At 56.7% G+C, this 21,381-nt stretch overlaps 5 protein-coding genes across 5 annotated transcripts; 2 read left to right on the forward strand and 3 right to left on the reverse strand.

Moving 5' to 3' along the window:
• Window positions 1-150: 150 nt before the first annotated feature.
• On the forward strand, window positions 151-6,242 carry BESB_030320 (putative importin alpha; the record flags this gene model as incomplete). Its single annotated transcript, XM_029361700.1, has 11 exons — window positions 151-231; window positions 749-1,061; window positions 1,658-1,770; window positions 1,960-2,101; window positions 2,485-2,563; window positions 3,133-3,229; window positions 3,553-3,631; window positions 4,046-4,135; window positions 4,583-4,708; window positions 5,326-5,708; window positions 6,084-6,242. The coding sequence occupies 11 exons, from the start codon at window positions 151-153 to the stop codon at window positions 6,240-6,242; spliced, it is 1,662 nt and encodes a 553-aa protein (XP_029215167.1).
• Window positions 6,243-9,197: 2,955 nt separating this feature from the next.
• Window positions 9,198-12,296, reverse strand: BESB_030330 (uncharacterized protein; the record flags this gene model as incomplete). Its single annotated transcript, XM_029361701.1, has 1 exon — window positions 9,198-12,296. One exon carries the CDS (start codon window positions 12,294-12,296, stop codon window positions 9,198-9,200), a length of 3,099 nt encoding a protein of 1,032 aa, XP_029215168.1.
• Window positions 12,297-15,449: 3,153 nt separating this feature from the next.
• Window positions 15,450-16,193, reverse strand: BESB_030340 (uncharacterized protein; the record flags this gene model as incomplete). The annotated part of the gene is made up of 1 exon (XM_029361702.1): window positions 15,450-16,193. The coding sequence occupies one exon, from the start codon at window positions 16,191-16,193 to the stop codon at window positions 15,450-15,452; it is 744 nt and encodes a 247-aa protein (XP_029215169.1).
• Window positions 16,194-17,435: 1,242 nt separating this feature from the next.
• On the forward strand, window positions 17,436-19,653 carry BESB_030350 (Sas10/Utp3/C1D family protein; the record flags this gene model as incomplete). Its single annotated transcript, XM_029361703.1, has 4 exons — window positions 17,436-17,631; window positions 18,241-18,296; window positions 18,477-18,525; window positions 19,166-19,653. The coding sequence occupies 4 exons, from the start codon at window positions 17,436-17,438 to the stop codon at window positions 19,651-19,653; spliced, it is 789 nt and encodes a 262-aa protein (XP_029215170.1).
• An 837-nt stretch (window positions 19,654-20,490) lies between these two features.
• On the reverse strand, window positions 20,491-21,381 carry BESB_030360 (uncharacterized protein; the record flags this gene model as incomplete). The annotated part of the gene is made up of 1 exon (XM_029361704.1): window positions 20,491-21,381. One exon carries the CDS (start codon window positions 21,379-21,381, stop codon window positions 20,491-20,493), a length of 891 nt encoding a protein of 296 aa, XP_029215171.1.

Below are 21,381 nucleotides of genomic sequence, written 5' to 3' on the forward strand. Positions count from 1 at the left end.
GGTGTGTTTTCGGCATCGTTGAAGGTTTTTGTTGGATGCTGGGCGTCCTGTTGAGGGAGTACAGTTCAGCGAGCAGAGGGAGAATCCCGCGTTTCTTTGTTTTCCGCCTCGACGTCCTTTCTGTAGTCTAGTCTCGTCTTCGCCTTCGAAATGGAGCGCAAGTTGGCAGACCGTCGGTCCAACTTCAAAAAGAACTTCGAAGATCCCCGCCGCAAAAGAGAGGATCTCCAGGTAAGCGCAACGAAAGGCAAGTCGATCCTCCGGATTCCCGGCACTGCCTCCTAGTGACAGGTGCCGCCGTTTTGAGTCGTTTCCCTCTTCAGTTGGTTCGATGAATCGCCACTGCTAGCTGCTGTCTCTCTCTGCAGATCTTCCTGAGCTCGTTTTCGTGATCCCTGAGAGTCCTCTGGCTTCGCCCCCGCCTGTGCCCCTGTCGACGGGCGCAGCCTCCACGGTCCTCCGCTCGTCGGTCTCTCCCGTTAGGACTTCTCTCCGGTCTGTGCCTTCTGTGTCGCCGCGTTGTCGAGCCTCGCGTTCGCGCAGAAGTGGCTGCGCGCAAGAGAGGGAGGTCACTGCGCGTCGCCGCTGGAGTGCATCTGACGCAAGTCTATGTTGAGTCTGCGTGCGGGTGTGGCTCTGACGCGCGTAGCTCACCGCGGCGGGGGTGCTGGGAGCGTGGGCTTGCGAAGGAGGCGCATGCGGAGCTTCGACGGGCGTCGCGCGCCTGTGTGTTTGATTCCGTTCCCAGCTGCAAATCCGCAAGACGCACCGCGAGCAGAACTTGGCGAAAAAGCGTGCGGAGGCGCTGGACTCGCAAGATGGCGGCGCGTTGGCGGGTCAGGGCGGCGGGGCGATCTTCGGCATGGGCGGCCTGGGGGACGGCGGAATGGGCGTGACGGGGCAGCAGGCGCAGGAGAACGCCTTTAAGTTTGAGCACCTCCCGCAGATGATGGCGATGCTGTCCAGCGGAGACCCCACGCAGGAGTTCGAAGCGACTGAGCAGTTCAGACGCGCCCTCAGCATCGAGTCGCGGCCGCCGATTCAGGAGGTCATTGAGGCAGGTAGGCGACCGCCGTGGCGCGGCATCGGTAGGACGACCCCCGTTACCGGCTTCCTTTCACCACGTGAAAAACCCGCTGCAGCTTCGAAACCCGCCCCCAGTCAATCGCAGACAGCGGGGAGGGGGGTGGAAGGAAGGGTCAACATGGGAGGATGGAGGGGAGAGCCGCGATGTCTAACTTCGAGGGGAGCATGAGGCGGGCGGCTGAGGAGACAGGCGCGTTGAGAGCGAGTTCACTGGGCGGCTCACGCATGAAGGGCACAAGGAGGCAAAGGCTTTACCGTTTCTTGCGTCGGTACCAAGCGCGGAGAAAACCGTGTTCGTGAGGAAGGCGTTTGCGAGGAGTTTCCAGCGGGCTCTTCGTGAGTCGGCCGCACTGGGCTCTTCCGCTGAAAAGGCTGTTCTCCGTCTATTTGAGCCCGTGGAGGACCAAGCCAGGTTTAGGGTCTGCCAAGCTGGAAGGGTGATCGTTTCTTTGCGGCGGGGGCAGTTTGAGAAGAAAGAGCATCTGCAGAGCCTCTGCCTGCGCGCGTGTGTCGCTAAACGGCGTTGTAGACTCCTGACCCCTGCTCTTCTGCGGCGTATCTGTGTCTCTAGGCGCGGTTCCTCTCTTCGTTAAGTTCCTCCAGCGCAAAGACCAGCCGCGTCTGCAGTTCGAGGCCGCGTGGGCGCTCACCAACATTGCCTCCGGCACTCAGGAGCAAACTCAGGTAGGTTGCTTCGCGTCGCACCCATCCCCCCCCCCCCCCCCCCGGGCCTTTGCAGAGAAAAGCATAATTGCAGTGGACTGCCCAAGCCTACTACGGGGAGTAGGGGCGAATGGGGCAAACTGCGCGCGGTTGAGTGCTTTGCGGAGAGTGGAAAGTGGAGTCTGTTGTCTGTGAACTGCGGGGTTTCAGGTCGTGATTCAGCATGGAGCCATCCCGATCTTCGTCGAGCTGCTGAGCTCGCCCGCGGAGGACGTGCGCGAACAGGCTGTCTGGGCTCTAGGCAACATCGCGGGCGACTCTCCGCAGTGTAGAGACCTCGTGTTGCAAGCAGGTGAGAGGAAGCACTAGGCGGGAGCCAGCGACGGGAGGCAAGCGTGCGCAGAGTCCGCGCCGCGCAGCGCCTACTCTGCTCGACGACAAAGACGGCCGCGAGCAACGGTCTTCTAGGAAGAAAAGGGAGTGATCGCTCGTGTGCTAGCGCGGAGGCGAGGAGGGACTATAGAAGGCGACCCGGGAAGACCTGGAGAGAGAGAAAGGCAGACTGAACGAGAGAGAGAGGGGAGAGGGCGGCGAGTCTTTTGCACAGCGGAACTTTTTGTTTTGAACGTTCTTCAGCTTCGCAGCATATCGGCGTCAGGCACCGCATCGACTGGGAGAATTCCTCGCGAGACTCTTGTTACGTGATTGTCTCTGGTGTCTCTGCATTTGCTGCAGGCGTTCTGTCTCCCCTCCTTGCGCAGTTGAATGACCCCGAGGCGAAGTTCACGATGCAACGGAATGCCACCTGGACGCTGTATGTATCTGAGAAAACAGACCGGGGAAGCGAGGGGGGGGGGGGGGGGGGGGGGGGGGGGGGGGGGGGGGGGAGGGAGGGAAAGAGGGCCCTTGTCTCATCTATTTCGAGGTCAACACTTAAGTTTTTCGATTCTCTCGCGCTCTGCGACCGGGGGCATGCCCCAGTGCTCCAGGGCTCACTTCGGGGAAGACCGCGTCTGTCCGCATGGAGCCTTACGATAGTTGGTTTTTTCTGTGGGGGGCTTGGGCGGTCTCGGAGGAGAGAAGAGGCAACGTTTTCCCCTCCTTCCTACTATTTTAGCTTGAGAAATTATATAGTGTGCTTTTAAAGGAAAAAACTTCAAATACGGGTAGCGCTTGTGGCAGGGCTCACGTAGCGGGTTTTTGTCCTTACCGTCAGACGATAGGCTTTTTGAAGGCATCATGTGCCTGCGAACTCTGCATGCGGCACTGCGTTCTCTGCGTCGCGGACGCGTCTTTGTCCGGCTATGCCTCGTGGCCGCTTTTCAGACGTGCTTTGTCGTGCTTCGTTTCGCTTCTGCGCCGCTGGAACTGCGCTCTTTCCAGGTCCAACTTGTGCCGAGGAAAGCCGCAGCCGCCGTTCGAGTGGGTTCAGCCCGCGCTGACGACGCTGGCGAAGCTGATTTACTCAACCGACGCGGAGGTGAGTCAGAACGTTTCGCCACTGTCTGTCGGAAGGGGGTGCCTGAGCACACCGCCAGACGCCTTTTCGCGGGGACAAGAAGACGAAGGAAGCAGTTGTTGCATGCAGCATCCTAAATTCCCATCCTGCTGCCCCGTGGCCGCGCAACAAGTGGCGCAGCGCAGACGGTCGGCGCATGCAGCGTGCGTGGCTGTTGGCTGGTTTGTCGGGCGGAGCTCTTTTTCTGCGTTCTCGGCGATTTCGCTTAAGCCGCGCGCCCGCGCTAGCGGCGGTCTGCGCCCACATCGCGCGGAATCCCTCTCCTGCTTTCTCGCCTGTTTCAGGTCTTGACGGACGCCTGCTGGGCGCTATCGTACATTTCCGATGGCCCAAATGACCGTATTGAAGCCGTCATCGAAGCGGGTAAACGAAAACGCAGCGTCCGTGTATAGGCCCGCGGGGTGGCTGGCGGGAGACCGCGAGGTCAGCAGCCGGGAGAGAGAGAGGAGGCGGAGATATCTGGCGCAGCTTGCCGGCTGAGACTCTGCGCTTTCGCCGCGCAGCTCAGTTCTCCAAGATGAGACTTCTGTTCAGCGGGTGGCTGATGATGCAGGGGTGCGCGCGCGTGCCTGAATACACACGGCACGCTTAGCGACTGCGGCTCTCCATGCGCATGCGTGAAGTGCACGCGACGCCGCGTGCCGCTCCCAGGCGCCGGGGGAAGAAGTCCGCTGGTGCCGTGGGCTGTTGTCCTCTCCTCAAGCACTTGCCCTGCGTGGCTTCTGACGCGATCTGTGGCGGCGGCATGCGGCATGCGCGTTTGTGTGCCGGCTGCAGGCGTGAGCCGTCGCCTCGTTGAGCTCCTCGGTCACAAGTCGTCGTTGGTGCAGACTCCTGCGCTACGGACCGTCGGCAACATTGTCACAGGTGAGCGGAAATTCACACCGTCTGCTTTCACGCGTTCTCCGCCTGGGATGGCAAGCAGGCGACGTGGATGGCGGGCGCGCAGCCCCGCCTGTGCCGCGGAGCCGACGTAGGGGCGGTATACGTGCTGGCCTGCTTTCTCATGAACCACACCGCGCGGAGGACTGTCGGGTGTGGTGTTTGCGTCCGCCGTCGTCGACCTCGCTCGTGCGTTTCAAACTCGAGCTTCCTGCCCTTTCCTTCATCAGGTGCGGAGGGGACAACTGGGCGCCTTTTCTGCCGGTGGCGCAGAGGACAGGAGAAAAAGAGGAAGTCGCAGTCCTGCTGGGCGAGTTGGTTTCTGGAGGAGTCTCGACTCAGACTCTGTCTTGGGGGGCACTGCCGGGCTTGTTCTGTCTCCTTTGTCAACCGCGCTGTTCTTCGCTGCCGGCCTGTCGCTTTTTTCCGCAGGTAACGATCGCCAGACGCAGATGGTGATCCTCTGCGGCGCCGTGCCCGCGCTGCTCAAGCTTCTCTCGTCGCCCAAGAAGGCCATTCGAAAGGAGGCGTGCTGGACCATCTCCAACATCACTGCAGGTAATTTTCGAAAAAATCCTCTGGATCTCGAGCCGCGGCTGTCAAATGCCTGCTGATGGTGTTGCTCTGGGGCTGCTCAACGGCCTCATTTCTTGTTTTCTGCTGGCGGTCTTGCATGTGCGTGGAGGACGGCGGTCGACTAGGAGCACGGCAGTGAAAACGGCTGCCGCCTCCCGCCTCCCGCCTAGTGCGTTGATCTGTCTGTGAATCTTCGGGCTCCGCGTCGAGTGCAAAATGCAGGTTTTATGCCGCAGTCGATTCGCGTCTGGGTGCGAAGGGAGTGCAGAGGACGCGGGGAAGTGCACCTTCCGCCGTCTTGTGTGTGTCGGCGACCTGCCCGTTAAGACGGGGCAAGAGCCGGTTCCCAGACTTTACGCGGCACGCGCGGGAGTTCTGTTGGCGTGTGGTGATGCCCTGCTCTTTTCGGCGTTGACGTCTCGTTCGCAGGGAGAGCCCGTCGAGCTTCGGCGCGAGTGCTGTCTCTTCGCCGCCCGCGCCACGCGCGAGGCGCGTGTGCGTTTTCTGCGGATGCTGCGGAGGCGTTTTGTCTTGATGTCGGCCGCCTGGGGTTGGTCAACGCGATGGAGAGCGCGTTTTTGTTCTGCGTGCCTTCTCAGGAAACCGAGACCAGATTCAACAGGTCATCGACGCTGGATTGATTCATCCTCTGATCGAGCTGCTGAGTACAGCAGACTTCGACGTGCGGAAGGAGGCGGCGTGGGCGATTAGCAACGCGGCGTCGGGGGGGAGCAACGTTCAAGTCGAGGCACTCGTCGAGTGCGGCTGCATCAAGCCGCTCTGCAACCTCTTGGCCGTTCAGGACAGCAAAATCGTCTCTGTCGCCCTCGAGGCGCTAGAAAACATCCTCCGCGTCGGCAAGGTCAAGAAGGAGCAACTGCAGCTTGCAGAGAACCCGTTCTGCCAGCTGATTGAACAAGCCGATGGAGTCACCATCATCGAAAAACTTCAAGACGCGGCCAACCAGGACATCTACGAAAAGGTGAGGCTCCACTCCGCGCAGACAGACCAGCGCGCATCAGCGATCAATCACCTGCGTGCGGGTATCCTGCTTCAGATGTTTGCATCGCCGCATGCGTTTAGCTGTATATGCGTGTTATTTGAACGGTACGTTCACAGGTATTTATATACACCTGTAAGTATAAATGCTTGTCTGAGTCGGGACTCGTTGAGTCCCCAGGGACGTCCACAGCTGCGCCGCTGTGGCGTTCGCGGCCCGCGCCTCGTCACCACTTTGAGGTTTTCTGTCTGGCGGTCTTGAAGCCTCGCTTTACCGGCAAGTTTGGGGGAGTCCGCGCAGGTCGGCTGGCGGATGTGTGAAACTGTTTGTTTCCTGCGTGGAATCACGTCCTTTCAGGCGTGGAGAATCATCTGCAACTACTTCTCCTTCGAAGAAGCGGATGTCGATGACGTGGATGTAGACGCCGGTGCGGGCGCGGGCATGGCGGCGGAGGCCGGTCAGATGAGCGCCTTCGGCGCCTCAGCGCCTCAGGGCGGCTTCAACTTCGGCCAGTAAACGAGGAGCTTTGACGCGGACGACGGAATGGATAGAAGCGCGCGGAGACAAAGTCTTGGAAGGGGGGGGGGGGGGGTAAGAAACCTGCGGATCGAGTCAGGGTGGGGGGGGAGAGTTCGAGGCACATCACGGAGAGGTGGAGATTGGCCGCCGGCAGTGTGACGAAAAGCTCTTAACTTGGCGAGAAGGGAGAGGACAGTTCCAGCGAGGAAGCGGAGGAGGGACGCGGCGGGAAGATGCAGAGAGCGCGCGCGAGAGAAAGCGAGTCGCAGACGGCGAGGGAGCCTTTAGTTGACCGCAGCAGAGGACAGAAAAGAAGGATGGGGAGAAGAGGGAACGGACTACACGCGCGAGGCGCGGCGAGGAAACAGAAGAGACAAAGGAGAGAGCGGTGAACGACAGCAGTGCCGAACGCTACACACGGCTCCACCCCGCGTTGAGAATGCATGCCGAGGGACGCAGTTTGGTTCGATGTGATTTGAGAGAAATAGAGGGCTGCTGAACGGGGGGAGAGAGGACAGCCCCGTGAGCGAGAGGGTCAGGGAATTGGCAGAAACCCTCTGCCTGTGGCGGCCGTGTAGCGCACGCCTGTTTGCGGAGCGGCGACGCGGGCGAAGGCAAGCGCGGAGGGCAGGCAGTGGCACTGTTTCCAAGTGAAAGCGCGCCGAATGCCGTGGAGCGGAAGTGCCGAAGGCGTGGAAGCAGGAGAGGGAACTGGTTTGTCACTGGCGCGCTGACGAAAATGTAGTTGCCGATGAGATTGGGCCTGGCGTCGTTGTCTCCCGTAGGCGTTTCCCTCAAGGGTCTTTGACTCGAGCTGTTTCTCCTGGCTACTCTCTCTGTCTGTGGCGGGGAACGCGGCGTCGTACTAACCGCATTCGCGCTCCTTTTTTTGCCGTTGTTTTCTCTCACCTCTTGTTTCTCTCGCATCAGCTGTCACGAGGGTAGGCGGCTCGGTAACGTGGCGGTGCCTTTTCTCCTCTGCTTTGCAGATGCCGTGGACGTTTCTTCGTTGGAGCAGTCTTCTGGGTTCGATCCGCGGGTGCTGGCGGACTCGCCGCCCTCCCTGGGTGGAGGGAAGAAACGAATTTCGTGAGTTTTCGGTGGAGACTAGCCAATTCTTGCGAGGAGCGACTGTCCCTGCGAAGCGCACACCCGGACAGCAGATGAACTTTTTGTGGCCCCCGCACAAAACTAGCGCGTGGGTGCGGATTAGTCGAGAAGTGGCGAGTCTCTGTAGCGCCATACTTTTGAGAGAGACCCAAGAACGGTGATGCCAGCTTCACGAGACTGCCCTCTTCGCAGTGCTGGGCGGGGCCGACGCAGAGGCAGCGAGCTGTCAAAAGGCTCAGCCGCTTCCCTACGACGAGGGCGCGGAGAACAGCCAAAGCGCTTCCTCCTGGCAGTCGCTGCATGGGCGCGCTGCAACTACGGGCACATGACCCATTGCGGGTCTCCGGAGCGTCGAGAAATCCGAGTTGGCTTCGACGTCTGCCGTCTATCTATAGAGACAGCATCTTGCCTAGCTAGCGCGTACGCTGCGAGGAGGGCACTGCCCCCCCAGAGGGCGTAGCAAGCTTCGAAGGTGAACATCCAGAGTTCTCCGTGGTGTGCTGAGACATAATAAAGGCGGGCCAAACATCTAGTTGCGTGCAGGAGACATGCAACATGCGCAACACTCACCCGTTGTGAGACAGGGCACCTGAGTTTCAGGAAACTTCAAGAGGGTCACCCTGACTGGGCTCGCACATACAGGCCGGCGCACGTAAGCCCAGGATCGCGCAGATACAAGAAGAGTACGAAGGCCCCCGGCACAGTGGACGGTGGAGTGGATAGAGGCATCGCTCTTCTTTACAGTTCGGCGTATTCAGTTTGGATGTTCTTCAGTTTTTGTATTGCGTCCATGGGTACCTTCAACGAGGAGACGCTCGTGGCAGGGGACACGACAGTCTTCCTTGTCTTCGACTCCTCCACCTGACCGGACTCTACTTTCCGAAAGGAGAGGCCACACGCTGTCCCCTGGACTCACGAGCTCAGTTCCCCGTGTTCTACGCTCAAATAGTTGGTGCTGGTCTCGGTGTTGTTTTGCTGCCCGTGAGGCTTCGCCGCCGTGAGACTAACTCTCTCCTGCTGTCCGTCGAACCGATTAATCCTGGTGTGACACCATTCGTTGTGACTGCCGGGCCGTGACCTCAGGCAACCAAACGGCAAAGACATTTGCGAAAAACAACAGACCTGCGTTTACGCCTGGGACCCAAGAGCTGTATGTAGCCATAGATGCCCTCTCTTGAGGTTCTCTGCTTGTGTTCTCCCCCGTGGCAGCTCAGATTGCAATGCGACTACGGTAGCTATAAGTCCTGCATGCGATCATTAGCATTCCGAATGAAAGTATGAGTACCCTCGCCGAGGCACCAAGGGGTTCTTACGTTAGCGCTTCTCTAACTGGTTAGAGTGACTCTTCTTTAACGGGGGATGTCGCATCAAAAACACAACACCCCAAAAGAAACGTATCCACCAAGAAACGATTTTACTGCACGAGCACCGACAATGCAAGTGAGAACATACGGGCGTCACTTCGAAAATCTTGAAGTACTTGCGCGGGGAAAAACGTGCCGCTTTTTCGACAACACATTCACTCGGACAAACGCGGAATATAATTCCGGCGGCAATGGCGCCGAGGGACCTAGCTGCATGTGGGAAATCTTTTACTCAGATAATGCCAGATTGCGCGTGTATCAACCCCGTTTTTCTTATTTCCATCCTACCGTCAGACTGCCACCCTGCAGACCCCCAAACTACAAGCTACACAGCTGTGTACGGAAGAATCCCACATTACAGGAGGAGGCTCTTGGCGACAAAACTGATGTGGGAGGCAACTCCACCAAAGGGGCATACAACAAGGTCTCCAGACAGGCGGTAGTTATGCGTGAAGGAACCGCAGCAGGAATGGAACGCTTAGCCGATAACAGGCCGAGTCAGGGCCTGAAGAGGCGATAGCCGAGGAAGAGATGAGAGCGGTGCAAGCGGAGTGAGGAGAGGCTTCTTAGGGAACAGACCAACAGAAATAGACGGGAAGACCGCTGACACCGGATCCGCAGCTTCAGCAATCTTCTGTAGTTGCTGGTTTACGACCAGTTTTGTCATGACGTCTGCCATGCTTGTAATGGGGCTTCGCTGCGGATTGAGTGTGTTCTCGAGAACTCCGAGCATCTGATTCCCGCCTTTGGTAAGGCTTTTTACAAATTGCCACCCGTTCTTGGCTTCTTGGATCAGGTCTCTAGTTGCAGGCTTCCCGGGTGCTGTCCAAGATGCCGTACCTTTGAACGAATACAATCCCTCAGAACTTTTCTGTTTCGAGACCTCGCACTCACACATGGCTGTTGCGGTAAAGCCCGCGACAGGCAACACTGTCGCGTACTTGTTATAACCGTTTGCTTTCGTGTGAATAATCCCGCATTTGCTGTTCTTGTATGGCGTCGTTGCACATAACATGTTAGAGCGTGTAACAAAGTTTGCTTTGCATTCTCTCCGCTGTTCGTTCTGCAGGTGGAGGGGGCTGGTCTTCCAGTCTGGTGCGGCGGCTGCTGGAACGCAACAAGTCATTCCTTTGTTCACGCAAGAAACTGTAGGTTTTCCCATATGCTCGGGCGGAGCACCACTGGCTTTAACACCTAGGGGAGCCAGGGCGCCTTCTTCTGCCAAAGATTTGTACGTGTCCATCAAATGCCCTAGTTGTAAAGCGTTCATCGATTCATCTGCTACAGAGACCGTAACATCTAGCACGTTGAAAAAGAATGACGCCATTTTCTGTAGATCCCTTGCAAGGCCGATTACATACTCACCGCCTCCTTCGGCTGCGGCGGAGACTGCTTCTTCCTTCTTCAGTGCCTGTGCCATATCGTCCATCATGGCGGCGCCCCGTGAAAGCAACCTCATCGGTCCCTCTGAAGCGGAACCGATCTGTTGCAACTGCCGACTAGGCACGGGCCTTTTTCCTTCTTCACCGTCGGCTTTACTGTCAATCGTTGATGCAGTGTCGCTGGAAGACAGTGTTGAGGTTCTCATGCTACGAGGCTCCGAATCGCTGTTTTCAGTCTTCAACCGAGAGTCCGTAATTTGCGCGTCTTGGTAATCTCGCGGCTGAGATCCAAGGATATAGGAGTTTGCTGCGCCCTTGACTGTTGTTGTCCCGCCTTGCGCCCTAAGTGGGGAATTGAGCACACCACCAGTGCGCCCATCAGGTCGCTGTTCTTCGCTATTTCTAGTCTGACGTGACACTTCGGTCCTCACCTCGTGATCCAAGCTGTCATCCGACTCATCGGCCTCCGAGGCAGTGCGAAGCGACATGCCACGAAGCGTAGCAGGGACAGACTGGGTGAACTCTTTAGTGGTATTGATGGCTTTATCGACAGTTGCTGCCCAGTTAGTGAACTGTTGGACTGCCTTTGCCGCATTGACTAGCGACGCGAGGCTGAGCCCATCTCGGTTTTCTGAAGCTTGCCGAGCCGGCGCGCTGGGAGATACTGGGAGTCCCGGAATGTTCAACGCACTCAGTGCTTCTTGCAGTTCCCGGGTTGAAGTAAGAACGTCCACGACCGCGCTACCCACGTCAACACCTTGAACAAAAGTTTTTCCAAGACCATCACTGTGACGAAGCGCATCAAGCGTGACGGACGATCTGGCGGGATATGGGGGAGACAGCGCCGCATAAGCCACCGCCTCAGGGGAGGAGCTTAGTGGCTTCTGCAAAGCTGCCGTCGAGCCGCCTGATGTCATCGGCCCACCTTGAGTTTTCCCTCTGATCAACAGCGACGCGAGGCCTTGGCTGAATGGTGTTGCAAGTGTCAGTTCATTGCTATTCACGGCTCCTACAAAGTTTCCGTTCCTAGCCGATGCAGCCTGACTGCCGGTATCCACCTGTGGGCTTACGAGAATTTTAGATGCGTGTTCCACTAAGCTTACTAGTCCTTTGGCCTTCTCTTCCCATCCTTCCAAGGTTGTGCTCGACAGTACTGGTGAGCCGCTTGTGTTAGTCGTGGCTTTGACACCATGTGAATTAGCGATGAATGGAACACTCGATGAAACATGGTGCTGAGGCAGAGCAACACCATCGCCTAGCGCCGAGGCTGTAGCCACTCGAGAGAGTTTCTTCATGGTGGTGGTAGCCGGGCTACTTGGACGAAGAGGTTCCACGGGACCTCGACCCCAGTTAAGCCGCGGTTTTCTGCGTTGAAGTCTTGTATTATTTGATGATTCGGCATCGTCCCGAGAGGGAGTGTCAGGGATAGAGTTCGCGTGAGTTCCAGCAGAGGATTCTGCTGTCGGGGGAGTAGATATGGTATCCGCCTCGCCTAAATCAACGTAGGCGGCTTGCTCCGTTGCCACCTCGTCCCCGGCAACCCCCTGGTATGCCTGATGGAGATCAGTGGACTTGGCAGGAATCTGAGCATCATCCGGACTCACAGTCATTAAGACGAGCGTTGGCTCGCTCTCTGCTGGTACGTTTGTCATTTGCGTGTCGTGTGCTGATTCTGGCTCCGGGACGGATGGTGCCCTTCTTCGTCGACTGAGGAATCCGACATCGTCGACATCCGCATCATCTGCGTCCGAGAAGAGAAAGTCGGACACGGCTTGGAGCATGCGGCCATAAAAACTCTGCTGTTCTGGTTTCTCCGCAGAAGGTATGCTCATTTTTGCTGGCTCATCATGACTGCCGTTCAGTGCCCCTTCCACCAGCGCGGACTGCTCTGATGCGCTGAAGGGCCTGGCTGGCAGCTCCGCTTTCTTGCGTTCTTGAGTACCTCTGACGTCCCCCTCTCTTAGGCCGTCAACAGGCTCTGGTACAAGCTCAGTCGCGTCTTCCGGAGAAACACCCTCAGCGACTTCCTGTCGCTCACCCGTTTTTTGCGTCGTCTCCCGTCTCTCTTCCCCGCCAAAACGTGGCCCCTCATAGGCGTGAGCCAATACTGTGATGAAAAGTAGCAAGAGAAAATGGACATAAAACCGAATCGGAGCGACTCGGCCGCCCCGTCGGGTAGCCTGAAGAAATGGCATGCTGAATAGTGAAACAGTCTGAAAGACGACAGAGGAAACTCGCTTGTGTCTATATTTGGAGATGCTTGCTGAGAGCCTTCACGTTAGCTTCTCAACCCTACGCAAGCTGGGAAGCCTCCCGCTGCTCTAGCTAGGCACGTCAAGAAAAGGGCTATAATGGGCTCCTCCGGCCTTCTACTTGGCAAAATCAGGTACCCTTTGAGTCCATACGCGATAGTGCGACGCATTCGGGGTGGTACTCCATCGGGTTGCCACATACACAAGGATCGACAAGGAACCTGGAGAGAGGGGCCGGAGATGCCATGCACCTGTGCAAGTTCACTGAGGCTCAGTAAACTCGCGCAACGGATATTGCCCTCCATCCACACTCGACTCCGGCTCAGGCAACCGCTTGAAAAAGGGAACGAGCAGAGTTCTTTCGTTGCAAAATATAAGAACTTCTTTAATTTACTGAACGCCTAAACATGCCCTCAAGTTCATGAAGACAGCGTGATAAAGGCCCCCGAGTAATCACACTGCGGGTGCAAAATGCTTGCGGAAGCCACATCATCTGTAGGAGCCGCCCCTTTGTGGGATGAAGATAGGTCTTAAAACATCGGCACTCATGAGGTAGGTGACGAGCAGAGAAGATACTGTAAGAGGAGCAAGCTAACCCAAGTCCTGCGTATGAACGCGAAGCTATCCTCGAAAAATGAGTGTGCTCGATATTGGGAGTCCCGTGACGTTCTGTCCACTGCTCACGAAGAAAGAGGACATGAGACCATGGGGCGTACGAATGTCATCTTTTGAGCAGAAAAGCGGCAGACGACCGCAAAAGGAGACCAGTCGCAGTGCCACTTGGAGTTCAGAAGGGATCCCCAGCGATCACTCCAAATCTCTCGACAGACTCATATCCTGCCGGTCGAGATCTCGAGAGGCTCCACTGACCGCGCCAACAATCCCTAGTCAACTTTTTCAGAAACATGCAAGATATAGAGCCGCTGGCTTCCGCCGCCCGAGCAGCTGCCACTGGATAGGCCAGGTACCTGACTCCCCCGCGATAGGGCCAGCGAGGGGACAGACCAATTAGACAGTGCCCTTCGAAGTGCGACATGAGGAAAAAAATGAGGGTTCTTGGCAGATGTCAAGATATCATGCACTGTGAAATGCCACAGAAGATGTGAGAGCGACATTTAGAGAGAAGACGACTTGCATTAGACACCGTTGTTTGCGAGGTCGTCATGCGCGACAGGGCTCGCCGTCTCATGCCAGCCACCTTCACGAACGGGCGAATACGTCCATTATAATTCAGACAGCACGTGGCCATATCGTAGGAGACAGCAGCGCAGGCTCATGAGAGCGATCGCCTGTTGTCCTTTTCTTTGCCCGTCTAACACAAACTTGGTCTCACTATTGCTGCTGCCACATGCATCACCGGAGAGGAAGTCGTGTGCGAGTTCTTTAGAGCAGATATTATAGACTTACATAGTGCGGAATCCTGGAGCTCAACTGCGCTGAACCAGAGGCCCATTCATATACACACAGCACAAAATGTGGCACGCGTGCAGTGAACAGACAGATCCTTCACAGAAGTAAGCTGTGGTGTGTGGTGTTCACGCCAGGTGGACGCAGCACGAGGCTGACCGCCGAAAGCCTCCCTGGTGAACGACTGTGCAAATAAAGAAGAAAGACTGCTAGAGCAAGCTGGTTTCAACAGGCTGGTGGTGAGCAGGACGCACGATTTGCACCTGCGGCATCCACTGTGACTGCGTCAATTCGCAGACATCCCGTCAAGTGGCAGGGCAGGCCGCTCGCCCCTTACGGTGATGCGTCAAGCGGTGAATAGCTCAATACCATTTTCAAGTGATACGAGGTAGTGCATGAAGTGATATGCCTCCTGCAGCCGCCAGAATACCCGGCCGCCAAGGTAGTGGTCAGTTTGTTCTCAGGGAGGACATTCGAGCAGCGGAAGCAGGACGGGAAAGACGGCATCATTCTACAGAGAGTTGAGCAAGGCGTAGGCATTATTGGGTACTAGCGAAGCTTCCAGACCCCGGATTAACAGCATGCGACCCCGTCTGGGTGTCTGGGCAATGTTGACGTTGTCGAGATACAGAGCGTCACAAAAGCGTAGCGTCGAGGCCGGCAAATCCCGCTGAGTGTTGACTCTGTTCGTGTTAAACACTGATCATTCGAGCGTGACAAGCGACCTCGACCTCGAGAAGCAGAAGAAAGTGCTGCCACGGTTGCGGGAATGCCAACGAGGCTTCTGTTTGTGGGTGGTCATCTGGTGAGAATAAACGACACGCATTCCTCTGACCGCTCACGGCGGGAGGTCCTCAGTGCTGGAAACAGTTAGAAATCGTGCACACGGGCGCTACAAAGAGATACAATGCCGCCTCCGCTTCCACAAAAAGCGCGGCCACCTTTTCTTGCAGCCCGGTCGTCCGCTGAGAGAGTTCCCTTCTCTTAATGGTGGTTTCTAGGACAGCAAGCTTGTGGGATGCATGCGCAAGACTCGCCGACCCGTGGTGCAAGAAACAGACAGACAGATTAGAAAATACAGGGAACCTAACGCACATTCCCTAAGCGGCTGTGCAAATGTAATTTTTAAAACAAAGTAAAGGCACGAGCTGTGATGCGACCAAAGGGCGCTCACAACTGGCTCAGCAGTCGCCGAGTAGCACCGTCTCATCCTTGGTCGCAGATGAAAAAAAATTCAAGAAATACAGCTTGAGGTTTTTAGATATGTACATGCCACCTCTGCCGCATCTCGAACAGGCCCGCGCACTACAAGCCTCTTCAGCCGAAGCGTTGCGGCCGGATGCGACAGGAGGATTCATGCTGGAGGCAGATGGTTATTGAAACAGTGGACTTCGGGCAAACGCCCCAACACCAAACGATGACTGCACTTTGGCATTTTCAACGTAGCAGCACTTTTCTTCTAGAGGCAGGTGCCCGCGACACATCGACCCCTCACGCACGACCAAAGAGCTAAGAGGTATGCCTGCAACTCCTACAACGGTCCCGAAACGGACAAAAACTCGAAATACTACCCTGCCAGAGCTATCCCTGTTTTTGTCACTCAGACGACGAAAGCGCTGCATGCACGATACACCGCGCACCGTGGTAAGCGAGTATTTTACGTAAAATTGAGAATCCGCGAGTCAGGAATCACGGGAAGTCAGCCTGCGTTTCTGACTCTGGCTCGCGCTCCGCCAGGACGCCGTCCACCACCTGCAGCATTGCATCGAGCGCATCGCCTTCTTGATCTTCGTCGTCGCCGCCCCCGTTGTCGGGCAGCTCGCCTTCACTCGGCGCTTCTTCGGCTATATCGCTCTGCCGTCCTGCGCACGAGCTGTCTGTTTCCGGCTCTGAAAGGGCAGCCCCGTCGACGTCTTCGTTGGCAGCCCACGCGGAGGCGGTTGTGTGTCGCGGCGGATGTTCATCGTGCGTACGCAGGCTAAAGCTCGTAGCGTCGACCGAAGGCGACGAGATCCCGCGCGAGTGCATATCAGCCTCGCTGCGGATGCGTTGCTCAATGTCCTCCGCTATGTCGTCGCAGCCGATAGATCGCAGACCGGCGAGGACCTCCTGGATTCCCACGGTCTTCCTGCTGCTACCGGTGGCAGCCGCGGACGCGTCCGCGAGCGCAAGCAGAAAGATGGCTGACGACCTCATGAGTGCAGCCACCGCGCCTCGGTGGAGACGCACGTTCGCCGGAAGGGCGCTCTTTATGATGCGCACCACATGCGCCCGCGGCAACTGCAGAGCTTTGCGGCCACTTGAAGTCAATCGCGAACCTGCGCTGGCTGCCTGGCGAACCCGAGCGCTTGAGCCCGCGGACGGGCTCTTGCTGTCTTCGCCCGGATTCCTTCCTAATTCTCCCCCCGCCTCGGAACGGACGTCGACCTCCATCGTGCTGGAAATATCGGCACGAACCTCTCACTACAGCCAGCCCACTAGGCGACGAACCCTAAAGTCGATTCGAAGCTTGTCAGCCTCTTGCGAGACTCCGACAAAAAGGCAAGGCGTCCTGGGAACGAACCCAGGGAATGGCACGACAGAGACAAAGACAGCCCGAGAGGAAAACCGGCATGCACGCTGCTTCCACTCCGGGGGTCCGCTCGTACACACGCTGCGCACGACACAGGGTCACTGTCGCAACGACTCCTCCCACTCTGGCCCCCTCTTCAAGCAATTTCTTGCCTCTTGAGAAAGATATTATCACCCTCCAGATAGTGGTGGCTCCTGTGAAAACGCGGCCTTTCAGAAGCACTCGAGCCAACGAGTCAGGCACTGCGTGTGTGCCACACCTGGGGTGTCTGAACGTGCAGGAGGTTCAGCATACAGTCCTTTTCTAAAATACTTTTTTTCGCGGAGATCAGTGAGGTCGACATGAAGACACAACCTCACAATAAATACAAGGGAGGCTCTGCCTTCAAGGCAAACGGAATCGTTTTTCCGTCATGGCGGCACAGAGCCGGCACAAGACAGACCGCATGCACGACGGGGGAAGCGCATGCAGGCAAATTTGAGCTCCAATTGGAAAGCTCATATGCGGGGCCGAGTTCCAGAAAAGAAGAACAGAGATTTCTCTTGCCTATTTTTTCGCCCCATTCTTATACTACGACTTGACAGCTTCGTTTGCGTGTTTTCCGCTTGTCGCCTTGGCAGTATCTTCGCCAATCTAGAGACACCAATACTGGACGTTGCATGCAAAAAGAGAGAATGAGAGCATCGACGCCTCAGCCAAGCATTAGAGCCTCGCCATAGCGACACTCTCCACGATCGTTCGAAGCACAAGTTACATCTGCCCCGCCGGCTGCACCGGAGAGGTAGTGTGACCGTCATCGACGACGGACTTACCTCTGTTCGGGCAGCGCTGAGCCCGCCGGTGGCTGAAGAAAAGATTCGTGACCGACTCGAGAGCCGCAGCGCTGCAGGACGATATCTTCTACTCTTCTGAGTAGCCGCAGTACTCTTTCTTCTTGGCTGGGCGGCTCAGGGCGGCGGCGTAAAGTCCCGTCCGCCGTCAGCACCTGCACGCCTGCGTGCCTCTAGCTGTGGCGGTCTCTGACTGGACTACTTTGGAGTTCGTCGCATGGTTTTCCATATGCGGATATTTTTCGCCAATCTTCGTTCCATCCCAACCTCACCATGGCCTGCAGCAACTTCTCCTCCGTCCTGTCCAACTACCGTCGAGAACTCGGTAGTCTTCGCATGTGGCTCGAAGATTTCCAGGCAATTAGAAAAGCGAATGACAGCGAAGAGCAGGGGTTCCAAAAACTCACAGCTCTAGAGGTCGCCCAGTTCCAACTCGCCATTGCATTTGCTTCTTCTTCGCTGTTTTTCAGTAAGGCAAGAGGCCAGAACGCTACCACCGCTCGCACCTTGATACCCACGAGTCACACAACACAGATTTTGCTCAGACAGAGAAGAGGAAAGCATTCGTCCTGCTGTTTCATCCGTATTCGATGATACGACCCTTGTCGTGGGGGAGGGAGGCAGGGAGGGCTGTACTGAGTCTCTCCGCGCTTGGAGGAGGTTTTATACACCATATGCTCTGCGTTTCGCGGTGACTACGCTGGACTATGTTGGGCGCGTCAAATTCGCTTTCGGAAGAGTTCAGGAGGAGTTACCCCCGACGTGGCTCTGTCGATCGCCTCTGCCTTTGGCGCCTTCTGGGTCAACGTTGGCTGTGAGAGGCTTCGCAGCTCCGCCATGTGCCCGCCGACGGATTCTGTTTGTGCTGAATCGAGGTTGCCGACAGCAGAATGCCTGCCTCTGAATGCGAATTCGTCCCACGCCCGCCACTGCCGGGGCGTTAGCTGAAGGGGCCGTTTTTATTCTTTAGCGCGTGGCTAGCAGAAATCCTAAGGCGTCGTCTGTCGGACAGGGGCGACTACTTACGAGTGCCGCTCATCTTGAAATACGTACGATGCTACGTTGCGCGGTTTTGCAGCATACTTGAAAACGCAAGGCTACGACGTGAAGTCTCACCCTGTCTCTCAAGACTTGGTAGGTGCCCACCGATGCTGTATTCCGCTTCTGAATTCCTCGCACAGACACAGGCAGGGAGCAGGGTAGCGAACGCGCGCTTGTGCGGCGTGTGGACTACGGCAGCGTCGCCTTACGCATTCCTTGAGTGATGGACGCTGAGAAACAATCCAGTGCCGTCTTTGGTGTGCTGTCTCTCAGCTGCGGGTGCAGCAGTATATGCGAAAGGTTGCGGCCATCGTCGAGCAAGGTTAGTTCTGAACGCAGACATACCTCACAAGAAACACATGCCGTGGTGGCATTGCACCGTGGAGGCCGTAGCCGCAACACGTGGCTCCTTCAAGCAGAGCCGACCTGCAGCTACGAGGTTGATGTATATCTATATATGTAGCTGAATAGTCTGGTTGACCGCCGGGATTAGGCGACTCGGCGGTACAACCAACTATCCTGGCGCTCGTAGAGGACTTGCGAATGATTACGCGTGACGTGGATCGATAAGGTGTTTGAGGAGGGCGGGGCGGCGGCGTCGTCGCAGCCGCCGGAGTTCTCAGGTCAAGTCGGCGGTGCGCTCGGAAAGTTGTAGCCTATAGTGTATTGGATCGTGCTCCGAACAGCTCGGACGCATGCGTTCCATATTTTACGTCAGATAAGTACGCGTTCTTCTGGAATGTGGCGTTCACGCGCCATGTCTCCGTGAAGCGCCGAGGCACACGCGTCTTTCGGCTGCGCTTTGAGAGAGCGGTGCAACTTTGTGGTTTTCCTCACGTGCCGGTCAAGCAGGGACCCGCAGACGGTTTTCCCTGGTGCAGCATCGTGCTGGAGAGAATCCGAGTGCTGGAGAGAATCCGACTGTGACGGGTACTTGACGTTTCTGGTTGTGATTTGTGCAGGAGATCCCCCTACGCGGTCAACCGTTGTCGACTCTGCCGCAGCAAAACGCGTGGTGGCTTTCCACACGCGGCCGCGGGCACGAGATGCGGCATGCTCATCGTCCGCCGAGAGGAATCCCGAGGGAGCAGCATCTGAACCGGCAACTCAGCCACATGCGTCGCAGAGAAAGAGACGACTTGACGCGGATTTGCGGAATTCTGAGGTGGAGGTGCCGCACAGCGGAGAAACGTCTGAAGCAGCAGTAGCGGACCAGCGAGCCGTCGCTGCATCCGCAGACAGCGACGCAGCTCCTGATGGCGAGAAAGAAGCTGGCTGCAGCTCCTCTGCATCAACGACACCGGCTGGTCTTGCTGGAGACGCGGCACCGGAAAACGTACGAGAGGCGGGCGACACAGGAAGGGCCAAGAAGCGAAAGATGGACACACCAAAAGGAATCAACAAGAAAGGCTTGCGCGAGGGTCAGCGCACTCGGGAGAAGCTTCCTTGACGCTCGCCAGGGACGCGTCAGCGCAGGCGTGAGGAGGAGTCTCCTTGCATCCGCAGCTCTCTATTGAGTGTGGCGTCATTGCGAAGTGCTCGACGCTCATTGTGACGTTGGCACCTATAGCGTACCTGTTAGGGGCTGTTCTCATTAGGCCTGCAGCTACCGTCACGCCTGGGGCCTGTATCTTGAGGCGGGCCACCAGGCGACCACATGAGCATTCAATAATCTTCCGTGAGTATGTAAGTATATATATATATATAAATATATAGGTAGATCAATATGCTTGTGGCCCCCGTCCGCATACGCGAGATGTTGTACGTGTGCATCCTGAAGACTTAAGTTCATATCTGTGTACCACTGACGCTGTGAGTTTGTGCCCTGTAGCGGTTCGCCTCCTTCGGATACATCTTGACACTCGCCCAGGAGATATGTGAAGAGAATCTCAACATAACTGTCCACTGTGCTGTTGTGGAGATGCGCTAGAAGCGAAACGTGGCAGCAGGCAGGTTACACTCAGATGCGTAAAAGAAACTTGCTACGCGTTTCCAGGTGTGGTGCCACTGCGACCGGGAATTGTCTGTAGTTCATGAATATATACCGATTGTGGGAGTTGGATGGCACAGAAACGCTGACTGCTGAGGTGGGAGCTTGCGTGTATTGCGACCTGTGCTGAAGCACAGCGAACGCACCGAGCTAGCGCCCACCGGAGACATTTCGGCCGTTGCTGTAGCTTCACAAGCATTGAGTAAAGTTCAGCATGCATTGTCCTAGTGAGTGAATTCTGGGTAGGCGTAGCGGGGAAGATATGCGATCATACACGAACGCCACGGCAATGAATACTCAGTCGTCGCGCGGGGGAGGGCGAATCGGCGTGGCACGCACAACTGAAAAGGTAGGAAGCCCTATTACGCACGGTTGTACGCCGCCTGACACTGTTTGATTTGCGTCAGAAGACTCTGTCAAGTCTTCCCACTGAGCTGACACTCCCCGACCTGCTGGGCACGTAGTTGAGACTTCACTGGAGGCACTTCCCGTTCCCCATCGTCCAAAAGGCCCGTTCTGTTTGACGTTTCCGGAAGGTGGGCTCCCTCCACGCGGCGTCTCTACGGCAACTTCTTTTAGAGCAATATCCTGGAAACCGGGTGAGTCTTGAGTTAGCCACCAGCGCGGCAGCCGGCATTCTCGAGAGGAAGAGGAAGTTGGTCTGATTGTCTCTCGACCGGGGGCGATGCCCGAGCTTTTCCCATCGTCCGAGGAGACAGAAAGCGCTACCAGGAACCACGCTAGTGCCAGAACAACCAGGATACACTGGAAGATCGCAAGTGACATAGTTCTCGCGAGGTGGGCAGGCCTGAAATGAGAAATTGTGTAGCCCGTTATAAGGTCGAATAACGTGAGGACGGCTATAAGCAGGGCAAACAGGAAGACAGCATACGCATGTAGAAGCTTTGCACAACCTTGAATGCGCGAAATTCGGTTTTTTGGAGGAGTGGCTTGCGGAGTTTGGAGGGGAATGGTGCTAGCCTCCTGGGCGGCCGAGAGATCATGATCCAAACGCCGTCTGAGGAGGATCGCGTGACAGGTGATAGAACAGAGCGAAACAATCAACAGTACTGCCAGGTAATATGGCATGAAGCCAGTGGGGTGACCTTGGACGTGCCGAATCACGAAAAAAATTGTGCCGCCAAGCCCGAGGAGAACCAGGAGAGTATAGACGCCAAACGTCCCCAT

This window comes from Besnoitia besnoiti, chromosome XIII (genome assembly GCF_002563875.1).
Source record: "Besnoitia besnoiti strain Bb-Ger1 chromosome XIII, whole genome shotgun sequence".
NCBI lineage: Eukaryota > Apicomplexa > Conoidasida > Eucoccidiorida > Sarcocystidae > Besnoitia > Besnoitia besnoiti.